The 20,897-nt window shown below is 47.0% G+C and overlaps 1 protein-coding gene across 2 annotated transcripts in view; it reads right to left on the bottom strand.

Moving 5' to 3' along the window:
* LOC144121096 (carbonic anhydrase 2-like) overlaps positions 1–20,897 on the bottom strand; it is a 94,826-nt gene that overhangs the window by 20,636 nt on the left and 53,293 nt on the right. For both annotated transcript variants that reach the window (XM_077654042.1, XM_077654043.1), the window contains exons 2-7: positions 10,915–10,953; positions 6,310–6,492; positions 4,604–4,755; positions 3,497–3,589; positions 2,740–2,970; positions 739–897 (exon numbers count right to left, since the gene is read on the bottom strand). In XM_077654042.1, the coding sequence (XP_077510168.1) occupies positions 739–897; positions 2,740–2,970; positions 3,497–3,589; positions 4,604–4,755; positions 6,310–6,492; positions 10,915–10,953 (857 nt within the window). The remainder of the gene's footprint in view (positions 1–738; positions 898–2,739; positions 2,971–3,496; positions 3,590–4,603; positions 4,756–6,309; positions 6,493–10,914; positions 10,954–20,897) is intronic.

Genomic DNA, 20,897 nt, shown 5'->3' with positions numbered 1-20,897 from the left:
TGGCGCTGTTTGGCAGAGCCAGCACGGTAGAACGACGCATACCGCTTGACGCAAGTGCCGGAAAGAAGGCCCTGCTTTCGCCTCTACAATCTTTACACAACACCGCAAGAGGAGGAGCGGCAACAATAGACTGCCTCGTCTTCCATTCAGCTACCACCAGCGCGCGAGTGTGACCTCTTGCTTCCAGAATCAGGGCCACAGTTTGCCTGGAAGCCTACAACTATAGCTTTCACTTAGTCACGGTTTGATTAATCTGCTTTAGGTTCACCAGGATAAACTCTTTGAACACTGAACCCTTGGTTTCCATAAAAAGTTCCTATCGGCACTTTGCACACAGCACACGGTGTTATAGTTGGCGGTTCTGCGAGCTGACAAGTGCTCGCAGAAGAAAGACGTCTTTCGTAGTGCCTAAGAAGAGCGTCGGTGCCCTCGGTGCGAAGCCTACGTCTTCGGGAAGGGTATGCGAGAGGACTACTTGCACTCTCTATACGTATACTACAGTCGATGCTGGCTGGCCGGTGGCCAGCGGCTGCTGGTGGGTGTGTGTGTCTTCTTCGGGTGTGAATGGCATGTCCTTTGTGTGTGTGTCTGCGCAGATGCAGGCGCGGCGGACCAGATGCAGATTGGCGGAGGAGGAGGAACAAGCAGCGGCTGCGGCGAGGACACCGAGCGGCAGAGAGTTCACTTGCTCAGCATGAACAGCCGTCCACCACCCAAGGCAAGGAGACAGAGTAGTACCGAAGGGAAACCCTCGGGTCCCAGGCCCAGCCGCGTCGCCGACGACGGGAAGCTCTTGAACACGCGCCGGCCGTTGAGCGGGAACGTGGGCCGGAAGTTGTCCACCAGCAGGGAGGAGCTCTCGTCACTTCCGGTGCGGAGGAGCCGGAACTGCTGGAGCTGTGTGTTGTCGACAGGTCGGCAAAGGAAGCCACATGGGAGGGCGGGCGGAAAGAAGAAGAATGCGGATGTATGTTATCACTTGGTGGTCAGTCGAAAGGAGTTTGATTATATGTGATGGCGCAAGGGCATCTATGGCCCAAGAGCGCCATGACACAAGGCATTTTAGATTACTCAAGGTGGGGTCAAGACCCGTTTTCCACGCATTTCAACCCTGATAAGCCGAGCACCGAGCAGGGGAAAGCTTGTGCCCATTGTATCATCGGTGGGTACCCGGCGGCACTGGAGATCGAGCCCCGCACCGACCACTTGGCCACCGCTGCGGTGGCCAATCCGTATTATATGTATACGGATTCGAACTGCTCGACGGATCCGACAGACGGTGTCTCATTATATCATGCACCTGTATACCGTGTTCTGCAAGCTCTAAAGTATTAGGGGCCGAAGTCACGCGGCTGTTCGCGCGCAAAAATGGTACACGTGACTAGTTCCGATAGAGCCCTTGCAGCTTTGTAAGAATATAACCAGCGGAAACAGCGCAAGACACACGGGACGATGCTGTACTATCAACTGCATGTCTTTACTCTCTTCGGCGACGTTTCCGCTGTTTATATTCTTCCAGATATGTACAGGGTTGGTCAAAAGTTCCCAGGCCGCGAGGTCTGCTTTTCTTCGGTAAATCCTGGCACTTCAGACGTTGATAAAGCTATCAACGTTGTAAGAGGTTAGGACGACGCTTCTTTTATCCTCTACAGATATTTTGAGTTTCGCGGATGTCGTAACTGGCAGACTATACTGCTTAAAAGCAGACACTGTGGCCTGGGAACTTTTGACTGTAACAACTCGCCCAGCTCTCCACACTACTGAGCCCTAGCAGCGTTGCGTGGTTACCGTGGTCTACCAGCATGGCGCTTACTCCGGCAATGACCGAACCGATCACATGCGCAGCAGATTCGCAGTGTAGGCTACTGCGTAGCTGACGACCGCTCTAGCTTTCATAGCGCTGTGCAGTTACACAGAGAAAGAAAACCGCTATCTACGGGACGTAAGGTGAAAACAGTTCAGCGCATTGCGTTTGTTTAAATTTTTGCGTTTTGAAACATGTTCCTTCCGCTGCTCAGTATAGCGCAGGTGGAAGGCATCCTGCGTCGCGATTTCGTGCCATAGTGTAAGGTCACGTTTGATTTTTTGTAGTTGTATTCAACGCATACATAGAAGGATATATTGTTTAGCTAAATAAGCAGCACGAACAGCGATTTACTGCCGCTGCCCAGTGTGCCCATTAACCGTTATAGTAAAGGCGGCCAGCCGTGCCCCTTATCAAAGACCTACTTTATTCATGCCAATCTGGGGTGACCATTCAAGCGTGCACGAATCTTTTGCTGTTTGTCTTTACGTAAAACAAAAATCAAGAGAGTTGGTCACTATATGCTCTTGCCACCTTGAATTTGCTTCAAACCTCCCCTTGAGCTGCAATCAGTGAACAGGTCTATAACATAGTCCGAGGTTTGAAGGGTTGTGCTAGGAGCAGTGGCTGGCCGATGCTGCATATGCACGACCACCAACGCACGTGATTATTACAACTACAGGGTAAAATACGTTGCCAGGCATATTGTTACGTACCTTGAAATAGTAGCGCAACCGGGACAAAGACAGCAAAGGCAACACGGTCCACAACACACAAAAAAGGCAGCCCAGGATGCTTGTTCCGGTTACCTTTGCTGACTTCCTACTGGTTTGTATATACCACAACCTGCTTCAAGTTACTGCGACTGACAAGCAAAAGGAACAACTGCTCGATGAAAGAGCAAGAGCCCCATAGCCGGCCCTGCTTCTACGTACCTGCTCTTCGCTGATGGGCACCGTCGTGGTCATAACAGTGAAGGTGACCGCCTCGGAGCACGGAGGCGTGGTCAGGGAGCCCGGGTAGCGGAAGTACTGGCGGGTCATCCGCGGCAGGAAGCGGCTCAATACCACGGGCTGTTGCAGGCTGGTGCCCTTGTGGTCGCTCAACCGCACGTTCTTCAGTGCGTCCACGATCCCGCTCAGATCCTCGTTGGGTGTCGGGCTCACCTACGCGCACGGGCGTGACGGAAATTTACCACTACACCCACTGCATCGGCTGAACAAGGCTGCCATCTTTAGACTATAGCGTTCCATTGTAGAAAATTTCCGATTTGCAATGGCCCTGTACAACGGTGTTAATTACCTTGTAGCGCTTTGTAATAATAAACTACACTTGCACTGGTTTATTGCGTTGCTGTTTGCACTGACCACACCTTAAGTAGCTGATCGGATTAAAGATGTGTAAGTTTACAAACAACGATTGGGTGGAGCTTGTGCTGTGGTATACTCACGACACAGTGAGGAGCGCGAAAGCCAATGCGTCGCTCAAGCATGCGTATACTGCGTCACATAACTGCAAAGCCGCACTCTAGGAAGCATTTACTGAGCGTATGTCCGCTGAATGATGTCCGCGTAGCCCGTAACATTCGAATACCCATCAGAAAAAAAAAAACAGCAGTATGCAGTCGTCACAGTGACAATGCAAACACACCGGTGCGAGAAACACGTTTGTCAAGCAGCTTCATTGACTTACCTCAAAGTAGATGGCAACGACGGCGAGTCCGTCTTGGTACTTCATAGCTTCGGAAGCGCTGCCGTACTTGGCGTTGAAGTGCACCAAATGAAGCTGCAACGAAATGTGTCAAGACACACCGCACGTGAGCCTGTTGCAATGAGAGAAGTCAGCGCTTACTGAAGCAATGCAAGGGACACGCGGATAGCACTAATATCAGTGAAATGAGGCCGATATGATTTTCGTAAACGTTGTAACGTGAAAGATAGCAAAATGCAACGACACGACATGGCAGAAAAGTAGGGCGGAAAAACAAGGGACACAACAAGAGTGGACGATACACGCGCTGATTATCAATTAAAGGTTTATTATGAGGAGAGACAAGCATAACCATACAGAAATATGTTTTGTCAGTATATGAGCGCTATAATATATGTGTTGAGAATATACTGTATGCTATCTGTATTGTCTTTTCTGATGTATTTTTGTGCCATGCATGCCCGCTAGTTCGCCCAAGTCGCCATTATCTGTCAACATGGCAACCAACTGCATTTTTTTCGACGTATGCGCATTCGCTGCCATGGCGACAAATTCAATTGACAAAGGAAGAACGGTTCTAACGTCCACGCTCCATTACCGCACTACGAGCGGATAACTTTGCGTATACAATGCGAAGGCCACCAAACTTAACTCTAAGCCAAAACTAGATAGACTAACTGCAGCAAGTTAATCCAATGAACGGTTAGTCCTTGGGGGGCTAACTATACTTCAATGATTCTCTGGAACTAACCAAACTGAGGCTAACTGTTTCAACCTAATCCAATGAACTGTTAGTCCTTGTGGGAACTAACTACGTCAGTGATTCTCTGGAGGAGTAATGCTTTCTTTAAGACACTAATGACTGTGGCAACGCAGTTACTCCCCAAATACTCTTACTCCAGAAAGGAGTAAAAGTGGCATCGTTGCTTCACTTCTACTTTTACGAAGTAAATGTGACACGGTATTGTTGTTTCTATCATAGATACCCTTCTTCTACTAATTAAGGAGTGAAAATAGTATACACTGTGTAGATAACCGGGATGTAGGGCGTATTGGGGGAAATCCCATGACAGAGGCCTCCTAACGAACCTCCAAAGGGTACTGGAATCCGCGGATCGTGTGCTCCGAGCCCCGGCTTGAGTTGGCGCCCCAGTGGAAGTGGAACTGGGCGAACTGGAACCTCCCTGGCAGGTTGGCGCCCTCGATGTAACGGTTGGGATCCTCCGACGCCGACACTTGCACTGCGAGGCCAAGGCGCAGAAGGACTTTTCGTAAAACGCAAGAAATATTATATATCCGCCATCCTCGAGCAAGCGACACTTAAAAACATCGTCGAGCAATGAAAACGGCCAAAAATAACTCTAAGTCCTCGTGCTTGTAATTGAGATTACTTGCAATTTTCAATCAAATGAGCTTTCTGTCAGGTATTTATTTAACTGATAGGCGTCATAAGACATTGCAGCCCGTTTCTTAAAGGGACCTTGAAATAAATATTTAGATGGGCATATTCTAGTGCAAGAAATCTGTAGAGGTGGTCTTTGTGGGTATTTGAGTCAAATTTGAAAGCTTTGCGCTCGCCCAGATTGCCCACTGACGTCATCGGGGTAGGGGACGCGCGGAGGTGAGGTTGCGAGCTACTGCGAGCAGCGATTTCTAAAAAATATTTCTAAATTACAGGGTCCACGCAGAGCTTTCAAATTTGACTCGAGTAGCCACAGAAACCACCTCTACATATCTGTTGCACTAGAATATGGCCATCAAAATCATTTCAGGGTCCCTTTAAGGTATGGAGACCCGTAGCACAGAACATAGAGAGGTCATACAAAAAGAACTGTTGGAACTATATATGCAGATCATTACGCGACAGCGTGTACAGCTCGTTCAGTTGAAAAGCGGTCGGCGTATACAGTAGTAGTCGGCACCGCTTGCCGGAAATAATCGGGGGCTGCGTAAAAGAATCATATCATAGTAATTTGTGGTTCTAGTGATTGATGATTGATTGGTTTGTGATAGGCGATGGCGAGTTAATGAAATCGTTGTAATTAATTTATTAATTCATCATTTAAAGAAATAAAAAAAATGGAAAAAGAGAGGTTCAAAGGTGTCAAAATGCTCAGAATGAAAAACTAGTGTTTGATAATGCTAATTAAGAAAACTTAAAATGTGTAATTGATCAATTAAATAAATAAACAATTGAAAAATGAAAAATACGTTCAAATGTGTCAAATTGCTCAAAATGGAAAGCCTAACCCACTACGCTAGCGCGTTATACCCTTACGGCGGAGCTTAAGTGTCCTCTCCAATTTGATTTAATGAATTTTGGTGGGACCATCCAGACTCGAGGTGTATATTTTGACTGACGCTAACAAACAGAACGTTTGCTCAGTTTTCCAGAGGATATACAAAAATGAATAATAATAATAATAATAATAATAATAATAATAATAATAATAATAATAATAATAATAATAATAATAATAATAATAATAATAATAATAATAATACTTGCTTTTTTGGGGGGGAAAGGAAATGGGGGAAAGGTATCTGTCTCATATATCATTGGACACCTGAACCGTGCCGTAAGGGAAGGGTTAAAGGAGGGAGATGGATAAGAAAGGAAGAAAGAGGTGCCGTAGTGGAGGGCTCCGGAATAATTTCTACCACCTGGGGATCTTCAACTTGCACTGACATCGCACAGCGCACGGGCGCCTTTTGCGTTTCGCCTCCGAGCAGCTCATTTGATAAGTACACAATATAATAAAACAATATAAAAGGAAGCTGGGTAAGTAACCCACCCGTGTGCCCATTGTTGACGATGGACGGGCTTTCCAGCTCCCTGTCGTAGCCGCTGAAGGTGATCTCGTTGAGTGCCGGGTCGAACTCGGCGTAACGCTCGTCCAGGTCCACGGGCGACTGGTGCTTGCGGCCGCACTGGTTATCGTTAGGGCTGGTGTCCACGTTCGGCCAGTTGTACGGACCTGCGCGACAAAGGTGACTTTCAGGGGGAATTCCGGAATCTCAGGCCCGGGGTCGCTCGACCGAACGAGCCAGCCTGTACGTGGCCGATCTCGTTGCGGAAATGCACCTCAGTCGAAAATGACGAGTGTCACTCCCAGAACTCGGCAACGGTTTTCTGGCGTCTCTCTAACTGCAATCAATCAATCAATCAATCAATCAATCAATCAATCAATCAATCAATCAATCAATCAATCAATCAATCAATCAATCAATCAATCAATTGACGAAATTTTATTTACATCATCCGGATGTTCGGAGCGCGGACAAAAAGCTCGCCCTGGAGCTGGATTGCGCGCCTGTACCCCCGCACAAGATTGCAGATATTGTTAAATATCATGTATTGGAAACAACATAACAAACAAATTACATTTGCTGAATTACTGCTCCGCTGCTGTTGCACCGAGAGAGCCAGGTATTTCGTGGCAACTGGGGACTGCTAATTTAGAAACAAGCCATTGTGTTTATACACCGAGTATTGCTGTCGTTACAAGTTCAAATCGCAAGACACTACAAGAATATCTGCTGTGAAGGAAGAAAATAGTGTGTGTCTCAACTGGGTAATGTGCTAACGTTCGCATGGTGTGCTTTCCATATGATGACATACGAATCGAATCACGAATACTTAACTATTCGGACGAATATTCGAAATTATCGAATATTCGCACATGCCTACATATGTGGCGTACACGTTGAGGATATTTTGGCTGAAATTTAAAAAAGGAGTAATGAACAGGGCGGGACTCCAGAGCGCAGGGCCACCCGGGCCGAAAAAGACAGCAGGCTTCTTTTGTCGTCGACAAGCATCAAGCGTTCTTGTAGTATTAAGGGACTTGTAACGAAGGAAATTTTTGTCATGATGGTAGCTAATTCTGAAGTATTTCACAGCCGCCTGTCACCACAATAAAACTGGCGCTGTTGCGACAACAGCCCTACAATACTATACAGAAAATGGCCACGTCACACTCAGGCGGAAATAATTTTTGTTCGCTTATCTTGAGGCCTATTCTGTCACCACTTTTAACTAGCGCGATCCTTTATTACAACCCGTAGCTAGTAACCTAGGGTTTACTGAGAGAAAGAAACGCCATGAATAGTTAGGCAGAGTGGCGAGGTTAGGGAAAAATCTCGTATAATAATGTAGCCGCGGCTGGCACTATAAACAGGAATAATTTGATGCCTTTGGAAGAGGCTTTCGAGTTGTGGCGTAATTACCTTGGCTTTTCATAATTTTTTGTTTAATTGAGTTACTGAAATATTATCTCTGTTTCCTTTGATGAAGAAGAAAAAATATGAGAGGATAATCGCGATGACATGCAATGCAAAAAACTGAAGAACGGAAAGAGTGATTACAGCAACGCAAATGACATTGAGTATTCGGTTAAAGATAAGCTGTTAACAAGCGTTAAAAGAGTTATGTTCATTCCCAGCCCAAAAAGTACGACATAGCCGGTCTCAAAATACGACAGAAATTTTCTGTCATCCTGTTGTAACAACATAACTTTCTGTTGCATTGTGCAGCCGCCTGTGGCCGTTACAGAACTGGATCTGTTGCGAGAACAAGCGACTGAGGAACACTACAGAAAGCGTTGTTGTTACGAGAGAACGTTTTATTGTCACGACAAGAATGTCTGTCGTTACGACAAGGTCAGGCCCGAAGATACTATTAGAATATCTGTTGTAAGGACAGAAAATTTTCTGTCGTGTTTTTCGATAAGGTTTCGATTTCAAACTGTCCAGCCTGACAAAGCAAGACAGCCACAGGACGGGAGCATTTCGATGGGGCGAAATAAGAAAACGCACTTCTGCGGAGATTTCGGTGCAGATTTAACAACGTCAGGTTTAGCTATGTCTGACCCTTCAACTATATTGCATGCCTCATTGCATAAAGTATACTTTTTCACGCAAAAACAAATTAGCAACCTGACAATGGATACAGAAATTGCCGGCCGCGCGCAACGACTTCACGTTGAGGGAAACCCGAACGCCGAATCCGTCCCGCACCCCGCGAGGCCATCGAAAAAGAAATATATGCTAAAGACAGACACAGCGTGCGGCTCACGAGTGCTGTTTGGAGTGCGCGCTGCGGGCACGGGCTGGACGGTGGAGCGTAATTTATTTGACCAGCTTGGGGACGGACAAACGAAAGAGTAGCAATGGTCTCGCGTGCGAGCGCGTTTGTGTGCTCCGTCGAGCAAAAAAAAGGAAACTGTGGTCCGCGCACGCTCTCGCCCTTGTTGACTGAAGAAGTGAACTCCGGCGGAATGAATCGTGTCCAACACGGCATTGCCTGTGCGTTGAACATGCTGTAGCGCGAACGGCGCACGTGGTCTTGTGATTGACTGGTGGAGTGACTTAATTGGCTCGAATGGACTGAGTGACTGAACTGACTCGGCTTGACTGACTGACTGACTGACTGACTGACTGACTGACTGACTGACTGACTGACTGACTGACTGACTGACTGACTGACTGACTGACTGACTGACTGACTGACTGACTGACTGACTGACTGACTGACTGACTGACTGACTGACTGACTGACTGACTGACTGACTGACTGACTGACTGACTGACTGACTGACTGACTGACTGACTGACTGACTGACTGACTGACTTAATTGATTGATGGACTGACTGGCTTAATTGATTGATGGACTGACTGGCTTGACTTGATTTATTTATTTTTGCGTGCCTAAGGCTACACTCTAATGCTACACACTTATGCTACATCTCGAGACTACTGGGTAACAATGCTTCCTCATTGCATATCACTCTACGCTAAGTCTTAGTAAAATGCTTTATTCATGACCCTCTCTACACAGCAATCTCACTCCATGGGGCAAGGGTTGTTTTATGGAAGGACGGTAACAAATAGCTTTCCAAACCATGCTAGCGCCTCCTGTAGTAACTGGCTCTGTCGCCACAATTTCAGGGGAAATTCATGACCAGTGAAAGCTATCATACAGCCTTGCTGGGACTATAAGAAAATATTAAATGAATGCAGTACAAGACCAAAACAAAATAGTGCCGAGGAACGATGCTTCCTTGCCACCTTATATCGTTTGGAAATGCACTGTTCTTTATCAATATGAGAAAACTTACAGGACGATTGCCACTGCGCAACGCGAGAATCAGGGTACCCAGCGGTGAATATAGTATTCTTTAATTATTTATCGTTATTTCTCTTTTTTCTAGTAGAGTGCGTGTTACGTCACTGTGTTCGGACTACTCAACGCGTCGCGTTGTCCCTGCATGCTGACCAACCAGAGTGACGTGGTGTTACTGCGACGACACCAACGCCGACACCGAAAAACTGGGAAACGTGCCCTTAACAGCTATCGCTGTAAAATTTTTTTATGCAGCTTTGTGAATGAGGCCATAGTTGGTCACACGCGTTGCGTCCGAAAAAAGGCTTACGTTGATTTTGGACTAACCCTACAATCGGGAGAGTGGGTAAGAGAGATATTTACAAATAAAAGCAGAGATCAGTCCCAGCAATGCCTGTCTGACGTACTACTCTGCGCTGGGGGAGGAGAAAGGGGAAAATGTTTATGATTGGCGATGATGTGGACAGAGGCCAGAGTTTTAACTGGCGGCTACGATACGGTTCATTGCCTGGCCATGTGTTTGTATACGCCCCCTCCTAGAGCAGCGCGTTCCCAACGTGTGCTCTGTGCTGGTCTGTTTTGCTGTCGGCAGCTAGACATTTCGCTACAACGTCCGCTGCATGGTTCTCATTTATCGCCATTCCGCTCCATGCATGCTGCCATCCGTCATCCACTGTCCTTGCAGTAATCGGCCACGCCGCGCAATGCCGCGAAGCACTGTTATGTTTCTTTTTCCGCGTTCCTTTGCTTATATGGTCGCCGGATTGATACCGAATTATACTGCTACTCGAGACGCCACCAGAGCGTCCTGGAGAGATCATGATCACGAATGGCAGTTCCTGCGATGTTCGAGATGGTTGTTAGCGTCTTAAGAGACCTTACAATGAGCGACCGTGAGCGACGGGCGATCTGATTACAATGACTGCCGAGTTAACTTGATGCTACCACCGCCGAGTAGTTGTTTCCCTCAAAAGATTTACCGCTGAAGTCTTCGTTTGTGTGCCTGCTTGTAGTCACCACCACGTGACCGCGTATTTAATCCACTCCATCCCAAAGCTGCCCATGACGTCTTTGAGGACGCCGCACACCACATGGAGTTCGTTAAAGGGCACCGACATCGCACAGAGTAATGGAGTTGTTGCATTTCGCCCCCATTAAAAATAGCCCACTGCGGTAAAGATTCGATCCTGCGTCCCTCGGCCGTAGTAGACGAACTCCGCAACCATTTCGCTACGGAATAAAAAAAAAAACAGGCAGAGGTTTTCTGGAACTCACCAAATTCACCGCTGTAACCCCATTTCGCACTGCAGGAACCTGCGTAAGGAAGAAAAAAAGGACACTTAATTACATCACTTGACCGACGAAAACGCCTCAACAATAAGGAGTAAGAAATTGCGCAGCTACCCATGTTCCCTCCTTATGCATCCGCACTTTTCTTGCATATATCCGCACAACACACAAGTCGAAAATGCAGATGTCAGGACCGTACGACGAGCAAGAGGAAAGCCCATCCTAACAAAATTTCTTTATACAGTCTATAGATCGTCCACAGGCTATTGTAAATAAAGTATATAGACTTTCTATAGGAAATTCTATAGACGATCTATAGACAGTATATAGATTTACGGCCATACACAATTAGTCATCTTGTCTATAGGCAGTATACAGGCTAAGGATAGGCTAAACGAAATATACATAGGAAGACAATATAGTCTATAAGAAGTCTACAGACACTCATAAGGGGCAGATACTTTAGAAGGGGAATTTGCGCACGCACGCACAAGAAGGAAATGTGGAGGTCGTCTCAGGATGCCCACAGGACATTTCGACTGATGATTTGTCTTGAAAATTGAAAAAAAAAAATCGACGACTATGTCGACCTACAGACCATAGCTTTGTGAATAATTTAATGAACGCGCACCCAGGTACAACAAAAACAAACAAAGAAGAGAACAAACACACGAACAGAATTAACGAACAAAACACAGTCTTGCGACTGACCCTACGTAAATGTCTTTCGTTCTCCTAGTCAATCTCGGGCAGCCAGAAACACGCATTTGTCGGTAATTACTCAGGGGGGCCCAAGATAAGCTCCCGGTCATCAACTGCAGCGAGTTCCTTAAAGCGTAAGCAAACGTACGAGGTCGTACGAGGTAGACTGAAACGGGAACGGCCAGTGCCAGGGCACTCTGTATACATTCCACAAGCCCGGCTCTCGGCCGGGTTCAAAATAAACCATCACCTAGCACGAGATAAGCGCTGCCTCCCAGAACGAAGCCGAGAAGCATTTATATATATATACCAACGCAGCCCTCGCAGCCAGGAGCGGCGAGCTGTAACGAACAACTATCAGGGCGCCGATTCGAGCTTTCAAGCCTGCATGCTGCCTCTCTCATCCCGATATAGTTCGAACTTCCTTTCGGCTTTCGGCCGTCGCCCTATCGAGCTCTGCAGACTCGGAAGACCCGACGGCGTACTAAAAGAGGAAGAAGGGGGGGGGAGGAGTTGTTTTGAATGCTCGTTCAAGTTTAAAAAGTGCACCGCAGCGGTGGCCTAGAGTTTGAGCATTCGCATAGTATGCGGAAGGTGAGGGGTTCGATCCCCTGTGCCACTGGGTACAAGCTTTCCCCAGGCCTGGTACTCGGCTTATCTGGTGTGAAATGCTTGGGAAATGTGCATTTGATCCCATCTTGTGCAAACGAAGATAGCCCTTGTGCCATGCCGCTCTTTGGTCATATATAGCTGCCCTTGCGCCATAAACATTAACCATAATCAAGTTAAGAAGTGAAGGACAGCGGTTTAAATGAAGCGGTCATTCCTAGAAAGTAAGCACAACTTGCCAGGTCGCATGAACATGTCTTATTACAAGGCGCGGGTCGGGAAAAAGTATAGTAACACTATTTTATTAAAAAGCCAAAAAATAGTAACAATGCGTTGGAAAACGAAAGAAACGACCGCGTTAGGCTGGCTTACTTATTAACGTGCTTACGTGAATCTTCCTCCAGGTTAACGTACCATATATCGCAAAACCGTATATTGTATCCGTGTAAATTATAAGCAACCACATGGGATCTCTCCTTATGGAAAGGGGGTGTACAGAAACCCAGCCGTATTTCATGCCTTTTCCATGCAAACTCAACAGTCAGAAACGTCACGCTTTAAACGGCGTAGTATTACGTTAGTAAATAGAAAATTATGCACGGCGGCCGCGATTATCAGGCGAGCCTATAGAAACACCGGTTTGCGGGACACGCTTCAGATGAAGAAAGAAAGAAAGAAAGAAAGAAAGAAAGAAAGAAAGAAAGAAAGAAAGAAAGAAAGAAAGAAAGAAAGAAAGAAAGAAAGAAAGAAACTACTTCTTTGATTAAGCAGCGGTGAACTCTGAGACCATTAAGAAACGAGTCCATTTTTCTAAAACTCACTAAGCGATGAGGCCTTATTCGCGTGCGTTTATCATCTGCTTCTCGCTGTTTATTCCAGCATCAGGCTCAAGGAAATCTCTCCGTCAGCTGATGCGTCGGTTCGCATTAAATCTTTCCGCGGCTTTCTATTAAACGAGAGATCACTTCAGACCCTATACATCATCCCACTCCTCCATGCTTCTCAAGTCTAATCCATTCGCAGTTAATCTCCATCTTTCGTCGCCATAGCTATGAAAAGAAAACCATCCTTGAATCACGCTATCGATACTGGGGCAGATAATATTTCCCGAGCTTTCATATACACCAAGAAACGCTGCTCTCGCATACACAGAACGAAAATGAGGTGGCAACACCATCGATTAAAGTACGTTTTATCAAGCAAAACCAAGCATGAACGTAAATAAATTAGGAAAGCGGTACGATATCACATCCGCAAGTTCATTTGCGCAATGAGCGATCTGGTGCGCAGTTCGATGGATTAAAGCGATTACGCCAAACCTCCCTCATTCTCTACCAATGCTATCTTCAAGGTTAGCCAGGCGGCCATCTCTTTTACGTATTTCGAAGCGCTTGTAGAAGAACAAAAACAAATTTCGCTCGAGCACGTGTACTGGCTCCAATACAGGCTCGCATGCCTTTAGGCGGGACGCGATTAAGACTCGATGCGCAGTCCCTTCCCCGGACGTCGCATATACATACGCCCATATAGGCACGTGTATAGAAGCTGCATCGTGGCGGTGTCAGAAGGGAAGGGGCACACGCTTTTATTCTTTTTTTATTTACTTTTATATAAGCCTGGACTCGGCTTTCACATTTAAAGAAGGCTATATATGCGTACGCGCATACGTAAATCCCCAAACCGGAATCCCTGCCGCGATATAGATATCCAACGAAGAGCTGGCAATAGGTGCACCGCGTGCCGTGCATGCATAATCAATCCGTGAGGCGAGAGAGCGACCGTCTTGCCTTCGCTTGAGGTGGAGAAGGAGCGAAAGAGGGAAAGGAAAATAAGAAAGGGGTGATGGCGTTTCCTTCGCAAACAAATATATTCCCCAGCGAAGAAATTGGCGCGGGTCACGAAGGTTAGCTAAGGGAGGCGCATTCTGCTGAACTTCGAACTGCAGGACATGACTTGCTCATAGTCATTGCTTTTTTTCTTTCGGTTTTGGACAGTTCGCTTACATGCTGGCGCGAACACTGCGGCAACTGAACGTTGCGTACCGCAAGTAACCGGAACGATATACAACACGGGTAGCGGGTTATGTTAATTTCTTCAGGTGCCGCTCGGCCATTTCTTTTGAGAACTATTTTTCCGCCTAAAAAACTTGTGCGCATCTTAAGAAAGCCAATCGATTAGTTGTGCGACGGAAAACGACAACTGTTAATTTTCTGCAGGCCTGCACAATATTCCACAATATTCAGCAATATATGCGCCCCAACGGTTGCCAATTGTGTTATCGAAACACTGCAGGATTTGTCAAGCAAGAACTTGATGCATATTGAGCACACTGCATATTATGGGCACTCGATACCGATTTGTTTTCTTGATATTCATAAGACACTATGGGTACCCAGAATAAGATACTGCTATTTCTAGGGGGGATCAAATCTAATCGCGTAACTACGTAGAGGGACGCGCGCTGTTGAGCTCACTCTTTCGAGTAATATCATTTACTGCTTTCACTGACTATTATAATAAAACTCTCTATTTACGATATTAAGAGTGTTACATTCGCCGAAAACGAGGACAACACTGTTAGCTGTATCCTGTAGAACATTCTAAACAACAAACTGCGAGTCCAGGTACATGAGAGAACACAACTCTGTATACAACTGTTTACATTACTGTATACACAGTTGCACACATAGCGTCGAAAAGGTTATAAGAAGGGTGATTTTCCATCCCACCATCTAGTTCTTCTCAGGCAAGGGATGTCAATCTTCGCGTATATCAAAGTGAACGAAACATTCAAGTGACCGTAACCACAGCCCGAGATGCAGCCACGTACACCCGTCAGCTCCTTGATACAGTCTGATCGCTCAGACCCTTAATCGTGACCTGATTGCACACAATTCAGTGAGAGCTAATCGCCTTTCAGACCCAGATGAGCATTTTAAACGACGCCTCCAGCGAGTGGCTACGGTCCAAGCAGGAAAACCCACCGAAGCTGCCCTTCGCCAAAGCAACCACGAGGCGGCAAGCGACGACACGTTAAAGACGGGCCGACACGATGATAAGGGCCACGTGTTACTCTGACATTCCTGGTCGTAGGAGAGGTCTCGATCTCTAGTCCCATCGTCTACATTGCGACATTAGAAAATCGTTTTCGGCGGCAGAGTGCCAGGAGCAGGATGGCTCGTTTCGTGATGACGATCCGATACAGTGGCGGAGGTTTGATTATTCAAAGCAGACTCCTCTAAATGAAAGCACGGGACGCCAAGACGCGGGCGGAGACCAGATGCATAGTCTAAGGATGGATGCGTAGCCTCCTTGCGATGGGGGCTCCAGGTATCGAGCAGAATCGCTTCGTTGCTCATTAGTCTTAACCCAACACACAACTTTTCCGGAGAAAGTTAGGCGGTCTGTGAAGCATTTCGCGTGATATCAAACGGCTTTCCACAACGTCGTCTCGCACTTTAATATTTTAATGTAGCTCCTTTATATTGCGAGCCAACTTCAAACAATTTCATTTTCACACGGAGATGGAATATAAGGCATGTGCGTATAGAACTGGCACCGCTGGAAATGGACACAGTGGCCAGAGGAAATGCGTAGAAAGTCAAAGAAAAGCTGGGATATGTCGTGAAGAGGGAGTAACACACGTCTTGGAGGCTTTACATTAACGTATCCTGTATTTCTAATACACCTTTACGACTTACGCTCAACATGCGCTGTTTGAATTAAAGCCATCCAAAGACCCGAGCCAGCACTGTTGCACGGCCATACCTGTCTTCCATAGCGTCTTGAAGCGGATCCACAGATCGGCAGTACAGTTGAACCTCGTTATAGCGAAGTTGAAGGGGCCTGGCGATTACTTCGTTGTAGCCGTAGCTTCGTTACAGCCTGCGTTTGCCGGGCATCCAAGGGCAGTCTTCATTCGTTATATCCAATATTTCATTACAAACAGTATTACAGGTATACCAAGCACTCATCGTACTGTCTGCATGTCTAGCTTCCTGCCTCGGATTATTAATTAAGAGAGCCATTGTTTTGTTAGTGATATTGCAGCAATATCAAGGGTTTTTTCAATAAACTGTGCAGATAATTACAACGCTATAATTAATACCAGCTTTTCGTGTGGGTGTTGCTTGTCTGTAGGGAAAGCACCTGGACCCGTTGTCGGGATTCGGTATGCGCTAAATAATATGAAGAGCGCCTTTGTGTACTCGCTTGCATACCTAGTCGTAAAGCAAAACAGGAAATGTTCTGTCGTAAAAAAAAATTTTTTTGCAGTATTTTGGGCTACGAACTTGTAGTAACAACAGAATTTTTTGCAGTAACGACAGAATTTTCTGTAATATTGTGCTGTGCCTTGTCGTAGCCACAGAACAACAAAAAAATCTGCAGTAATACAGAAGAATACAACAACGCCATTGAAAAATCTGTCGTTACGACAAAACACTGTCACATTTTTGGCAAGATTCTGTCGTTTTTTTTTCTATTAGTTATTGTAGGATAATTATGCTCACTGTTCACAGTGCACTGGGAAGGTGCATTTAGAATATGTGTGCTAGTTTGTGCCATATGTACTCTCTTCTTCTACCACCTGTCTCTCTCTTTCTTGGGCTTTTATAAAAGGCCTCGCAATCGTCGTTGAGCACCGTAAACGATATCTACAGCGTTCGCCTGCTGACACCGCCAAGTGCACGTCCGCACCAGAAGGCGGCGGAATAACAGTCTTTACTCCCGTTCACTCGTTTTTGGCCAAATATTTGTGCCTATAGTTTTATCGTTCGCAAACAATCAGCAGTTGTCCTCGTCTGTTAACGTTAATTCCACAGTACCAATTTCTTTTTTTTTTCTACGTTTATGCAATACAGGGGGCCAGTAAGGACACTATTCTGGACATCGACAACTTTTTTTTTTTCAGCATTTTCATTGCCTGGGCAATACAGCAGGATGAGACAGCAACTCTTTACATGTTCTATCCCTCGCGTCGTCACTCTCACTTTCTCTCGCTCTCTTTCTTCTGTTTCTTTTTCATCCCGGGTACAACGGTTGGAATGCATTCTCCCTGGGCTGCGCCGTGTAGTTCCTCCATCGGACATCCCGCGCAAACGCGTCGTCGGGGCGCCCGGAAAACGCAGAAGCACGTGCCGACGTGTATCGTCTTCTGCTCCCGGACGACAGCGCACTCTTGGCAAGGAGAAGTTCCCTTCCACAACGCATCCGCCCCCCCCCCCCCCCCCCCTCCCTCCTCTACAACACAAGCGCGCGTAGTAGGTAGGTATCGAAAACAAAGCCAAAACGAAAGCTCGACCGGAGCTAAAAAAGACAGAGCAGTAAAAGAAAGTCTGCGGCGTAGCACGCAACCGAGCTGCGTTCTCGCAGGAGCCAGCCGTCAACTCGGGTAACGCACATGTCGAACGGCTCAATCGCCGCCGCCGAGCGAAACAAAGGAGACTGTCTGCCGGCTGCTGGATAAGAATGCGGCGCGCGAATGCAGCGAAGTGTGAAGCACGAAGGACAAGGTCGAGGTTTGAGGCAGAAAGGCCAGCGAGTGTGTGTACGTCCCTCTCGCAATTATTTTTCGTTTTGATGCAACTTGACGATTTCTGACGCTCGATTATTTACACAAATACCCCCAAGGCTATTGCGAGCATTGTCACACTGAAAGAACAGCTAAACTTAATTACGTATAATGTCACACTTGTGCAAGTAAAACTTTCACAGATTCCACCAATAACGCCGCAACACAAATGCAAAACTGACGTACCGCAAAATTTGGATGCATCAAGTTGGACGTCAGCGCTGCCCCTATTATCACTTTCGCGAGGACACCACCACGGTTCTTCATTGTCGCTGGAAGCAGTCGATACCAAACGTCCAGTCCTTGTCTTATATGACTCATCTTAACCATAAGTCTCGGTCAGAAACAACGACCGTGACTGTCTTCTGGGGAGTAATTTCAGCACGAGGGCCGGCTAATAGAGGCGTTCTCAGGTGGGAGACCCTAGCGTAAGTTGCATGCATTGCGGCCTAAGCCTGAAAGCAATACAGTGGCAGCGGTCAACAGCGGGTGCATCAAGAGGGGCATCAAAATGGCTGCTTGTATTCCGTATAGTCGGCGTCCTCTCCGACAAAGGCCGCGACATTGACAGGGTGGCATTCAAGCAAGGCCGGGCCAGCGCGATGGCCGCCATCTAATGCATCCGAGAGGACACTGTATGCACTCTAATAGCGTCGGCAACAGATGCTTCGTCGAGTCATGGTCAATGCCCCAACATCGCCACTTCCGGTAGAAGGCTATAAGACAGGCAATCAGCGAATTGCACTGACTCCTGTACTGTATCTCGCTTATCATGGCTGCGCAGATTCATGGACGCATGGAATGAAGGCAAAATGAACCTTCATATCAACTGGCCGCTCTATACGACTTAAAGAGACGCAGTGGAACTGCAAGAAAACAAAAGAGAAGAAAAGTAGCCTCCAACACCCCACTTCGGCGCGCGCATTCGCACTAGCAAGAATCACGGGTTCGGGAGTGCTTCGGGGCTAGGCACTGAAGCTCATCAAAGGCGTTGGGTGGACCGGGCCTGGTTGGCAACCATGTCCTGCTTATAGTAAATTCAGTGAACGATACGGTAAATGTAGCCAACGCTGCGGCCAGTCGCGAGCCAGTTTATACGCGATAAGCTTTGCGAATTCTGACGCCGATTGCAATGACGTCAGCTCTCCTTGAATCCATCGAGCTGCACATTTCTAGAAACAGAGATGGCAGATAGGCACTCATGTCCACGATTTGTCCCCAGACGGTTTATGTCGGCGTGTAAAGCAACGGACGGCAACCATGGCTACGCGCGCAGACGAACACGACTCCGTCGACCGCACCGCAGCTCCGAGGTGGAGGCGGAGAGCTGTCATTACGGGCACTCTCAGGTCGATTTACTTCGAGTGACGTGGACGCGGAAGACAACCGAGTTGTAAGCAGCCCGTAAACGCAACGGTCGCTGAAAGACGCGCAATCGTGCGTTAAACACACACGGGGAATAGTCACGCCCACCTAATGGTCTACGTATTGCTCGCTAGGAAAGAACCCAGTTGCCAGAGCAGCCGCTGGGGAAACGGGTACCGGTAGCAGGCACAATGACAGGAGCCCCTGGGTCGCAGGCACTAGGCAAAAAGCGTGTAGGGCACACAGGGAGCGGATCTTAAGCTGGCATGCATTTAAAGCCGCTGACAACAGAAAAAAAAATTAACACCACACGTTTGCGGATTCTACATTTATGTACAATCAGGGGCAAAAGTAACAGACCCCCTCCAAGTTCCGGCCCATGCCACTCTGCGTGGGGGGGGGGGGGCACCTGACAAAACACTTCTGGTGTCGAGACCGGCGCAGTAGACCCATTATGACACGAGAGGTGCTTTGTCAGGTGGCGCCCCCACGGAGAGTGGCACTGGTCGGAACTTGGAAGTGGTCTGTTAATTTTGTTCAGTGCCCACTGACACTTCAATGCAACAGACTTGGCGCCATGAAGCTGAAAAATTCAGTGCAGTGACCGTCCAATAAACTCTCTTTAGTTTCGCTGTTTACGTTTCGGTTGTTTCAATTCTTTTGTCCGCGTTTCGATTGACGCCAACAGCATATTTCAACACTTTTTTTTCGCAATTTTTTTTGCACTCATCTCTCACCTTGCGGGCTGTGATAGGAAACTAACTCGCGTGTATTTCAAACATGTTTCCTAGTGTGTGTGCGTTTGTGTGAATGCAAATCTTTTTATGTACAGTACGTTCGAAACAGCCATTACGTATCTCCCCTGTCCTATCTGCTGTCTCCTTTCTGCCTATTTTTTACCATTTCTTTATTACGGTGTCACTTTGAGCTGGCCGCTGTTCAAATGCCTGCCGTTAATGAGCCGGCTTCGGCAGCGAGTGGCTCAGCATTTTTCTTTTTCCAATAAACAAAACCTGCCTACTGGAACGGGTAAGCCGGATTCTAAAGCGCACGTTATGTACTGAGCTCAATTTTGGGATTGTGGATAGAACAAGGTGTTCTAATGTTCAAAGAATCAGACGCATTAATGCGAGCTCATCGTTGCCATGGGAGAGTTAACGCTGGATTGTATTAACGCTGTTATTAGGGACACCTAATTTGACAATGCGACAGCTTTAGAAGTTGTTCATGCTTTTGCCACAAGTGACGTCACTTCCCTGCATCCAATTGGAACTGTCCGCTATGACGACATGACTTCCCTCTAGCCAATGGGAGTTATCTGGTTGGTGACGTCACTTCAATCTATCCTGCTGGAACTGTCCGCTATGATGACGTCGATTGCCTCCAGCCAATGGAAATTATCTGGTTTGGTGACGCCACTTCTCTCTGGCCAATGGCCTAATTATATGACCGACGACACATTTATTTCGCTATGAGGCTTTTAATATCATGCCATTAAAATTGACCGGAGGTTTACATTTGTGATAATGCGAATTTCAGCGACAGCTAGGATGATATGAAGTGCCGATGTCAATCGAAGAATACAACACTGACTTAGGAGAGACTGGCGAAAAAATAATGCGAGAAACTATACTCCGTCATACATCAGGTGCAACGCTGCGAAAGATACGTAAGTAGTCCGGACGGGAAAATAAAGGGAGGCGTGTTACTCCGCGCTTGT

This window comes from Amblyomma americanum, chromosome 2 (assembly GCF_052857255.1).
Source record: "Amblyomma americanum isolate KBUSLIRL-KWMA chromosome 2, ASM5285725v1, whole genome shotgun sequence".
In the NCBI taxonomy this organism is placed as follows: Eukaryota; Metazoa; Arthropoda; class Arachnida; order Ixodida; family Ixodidae; genus Amblyomma; species Amblyomma americanum.
Note: the sequence above shows the minus strand (reverse complement) of the source record. Positions and strands in the feature narration are given on the sequence as shown.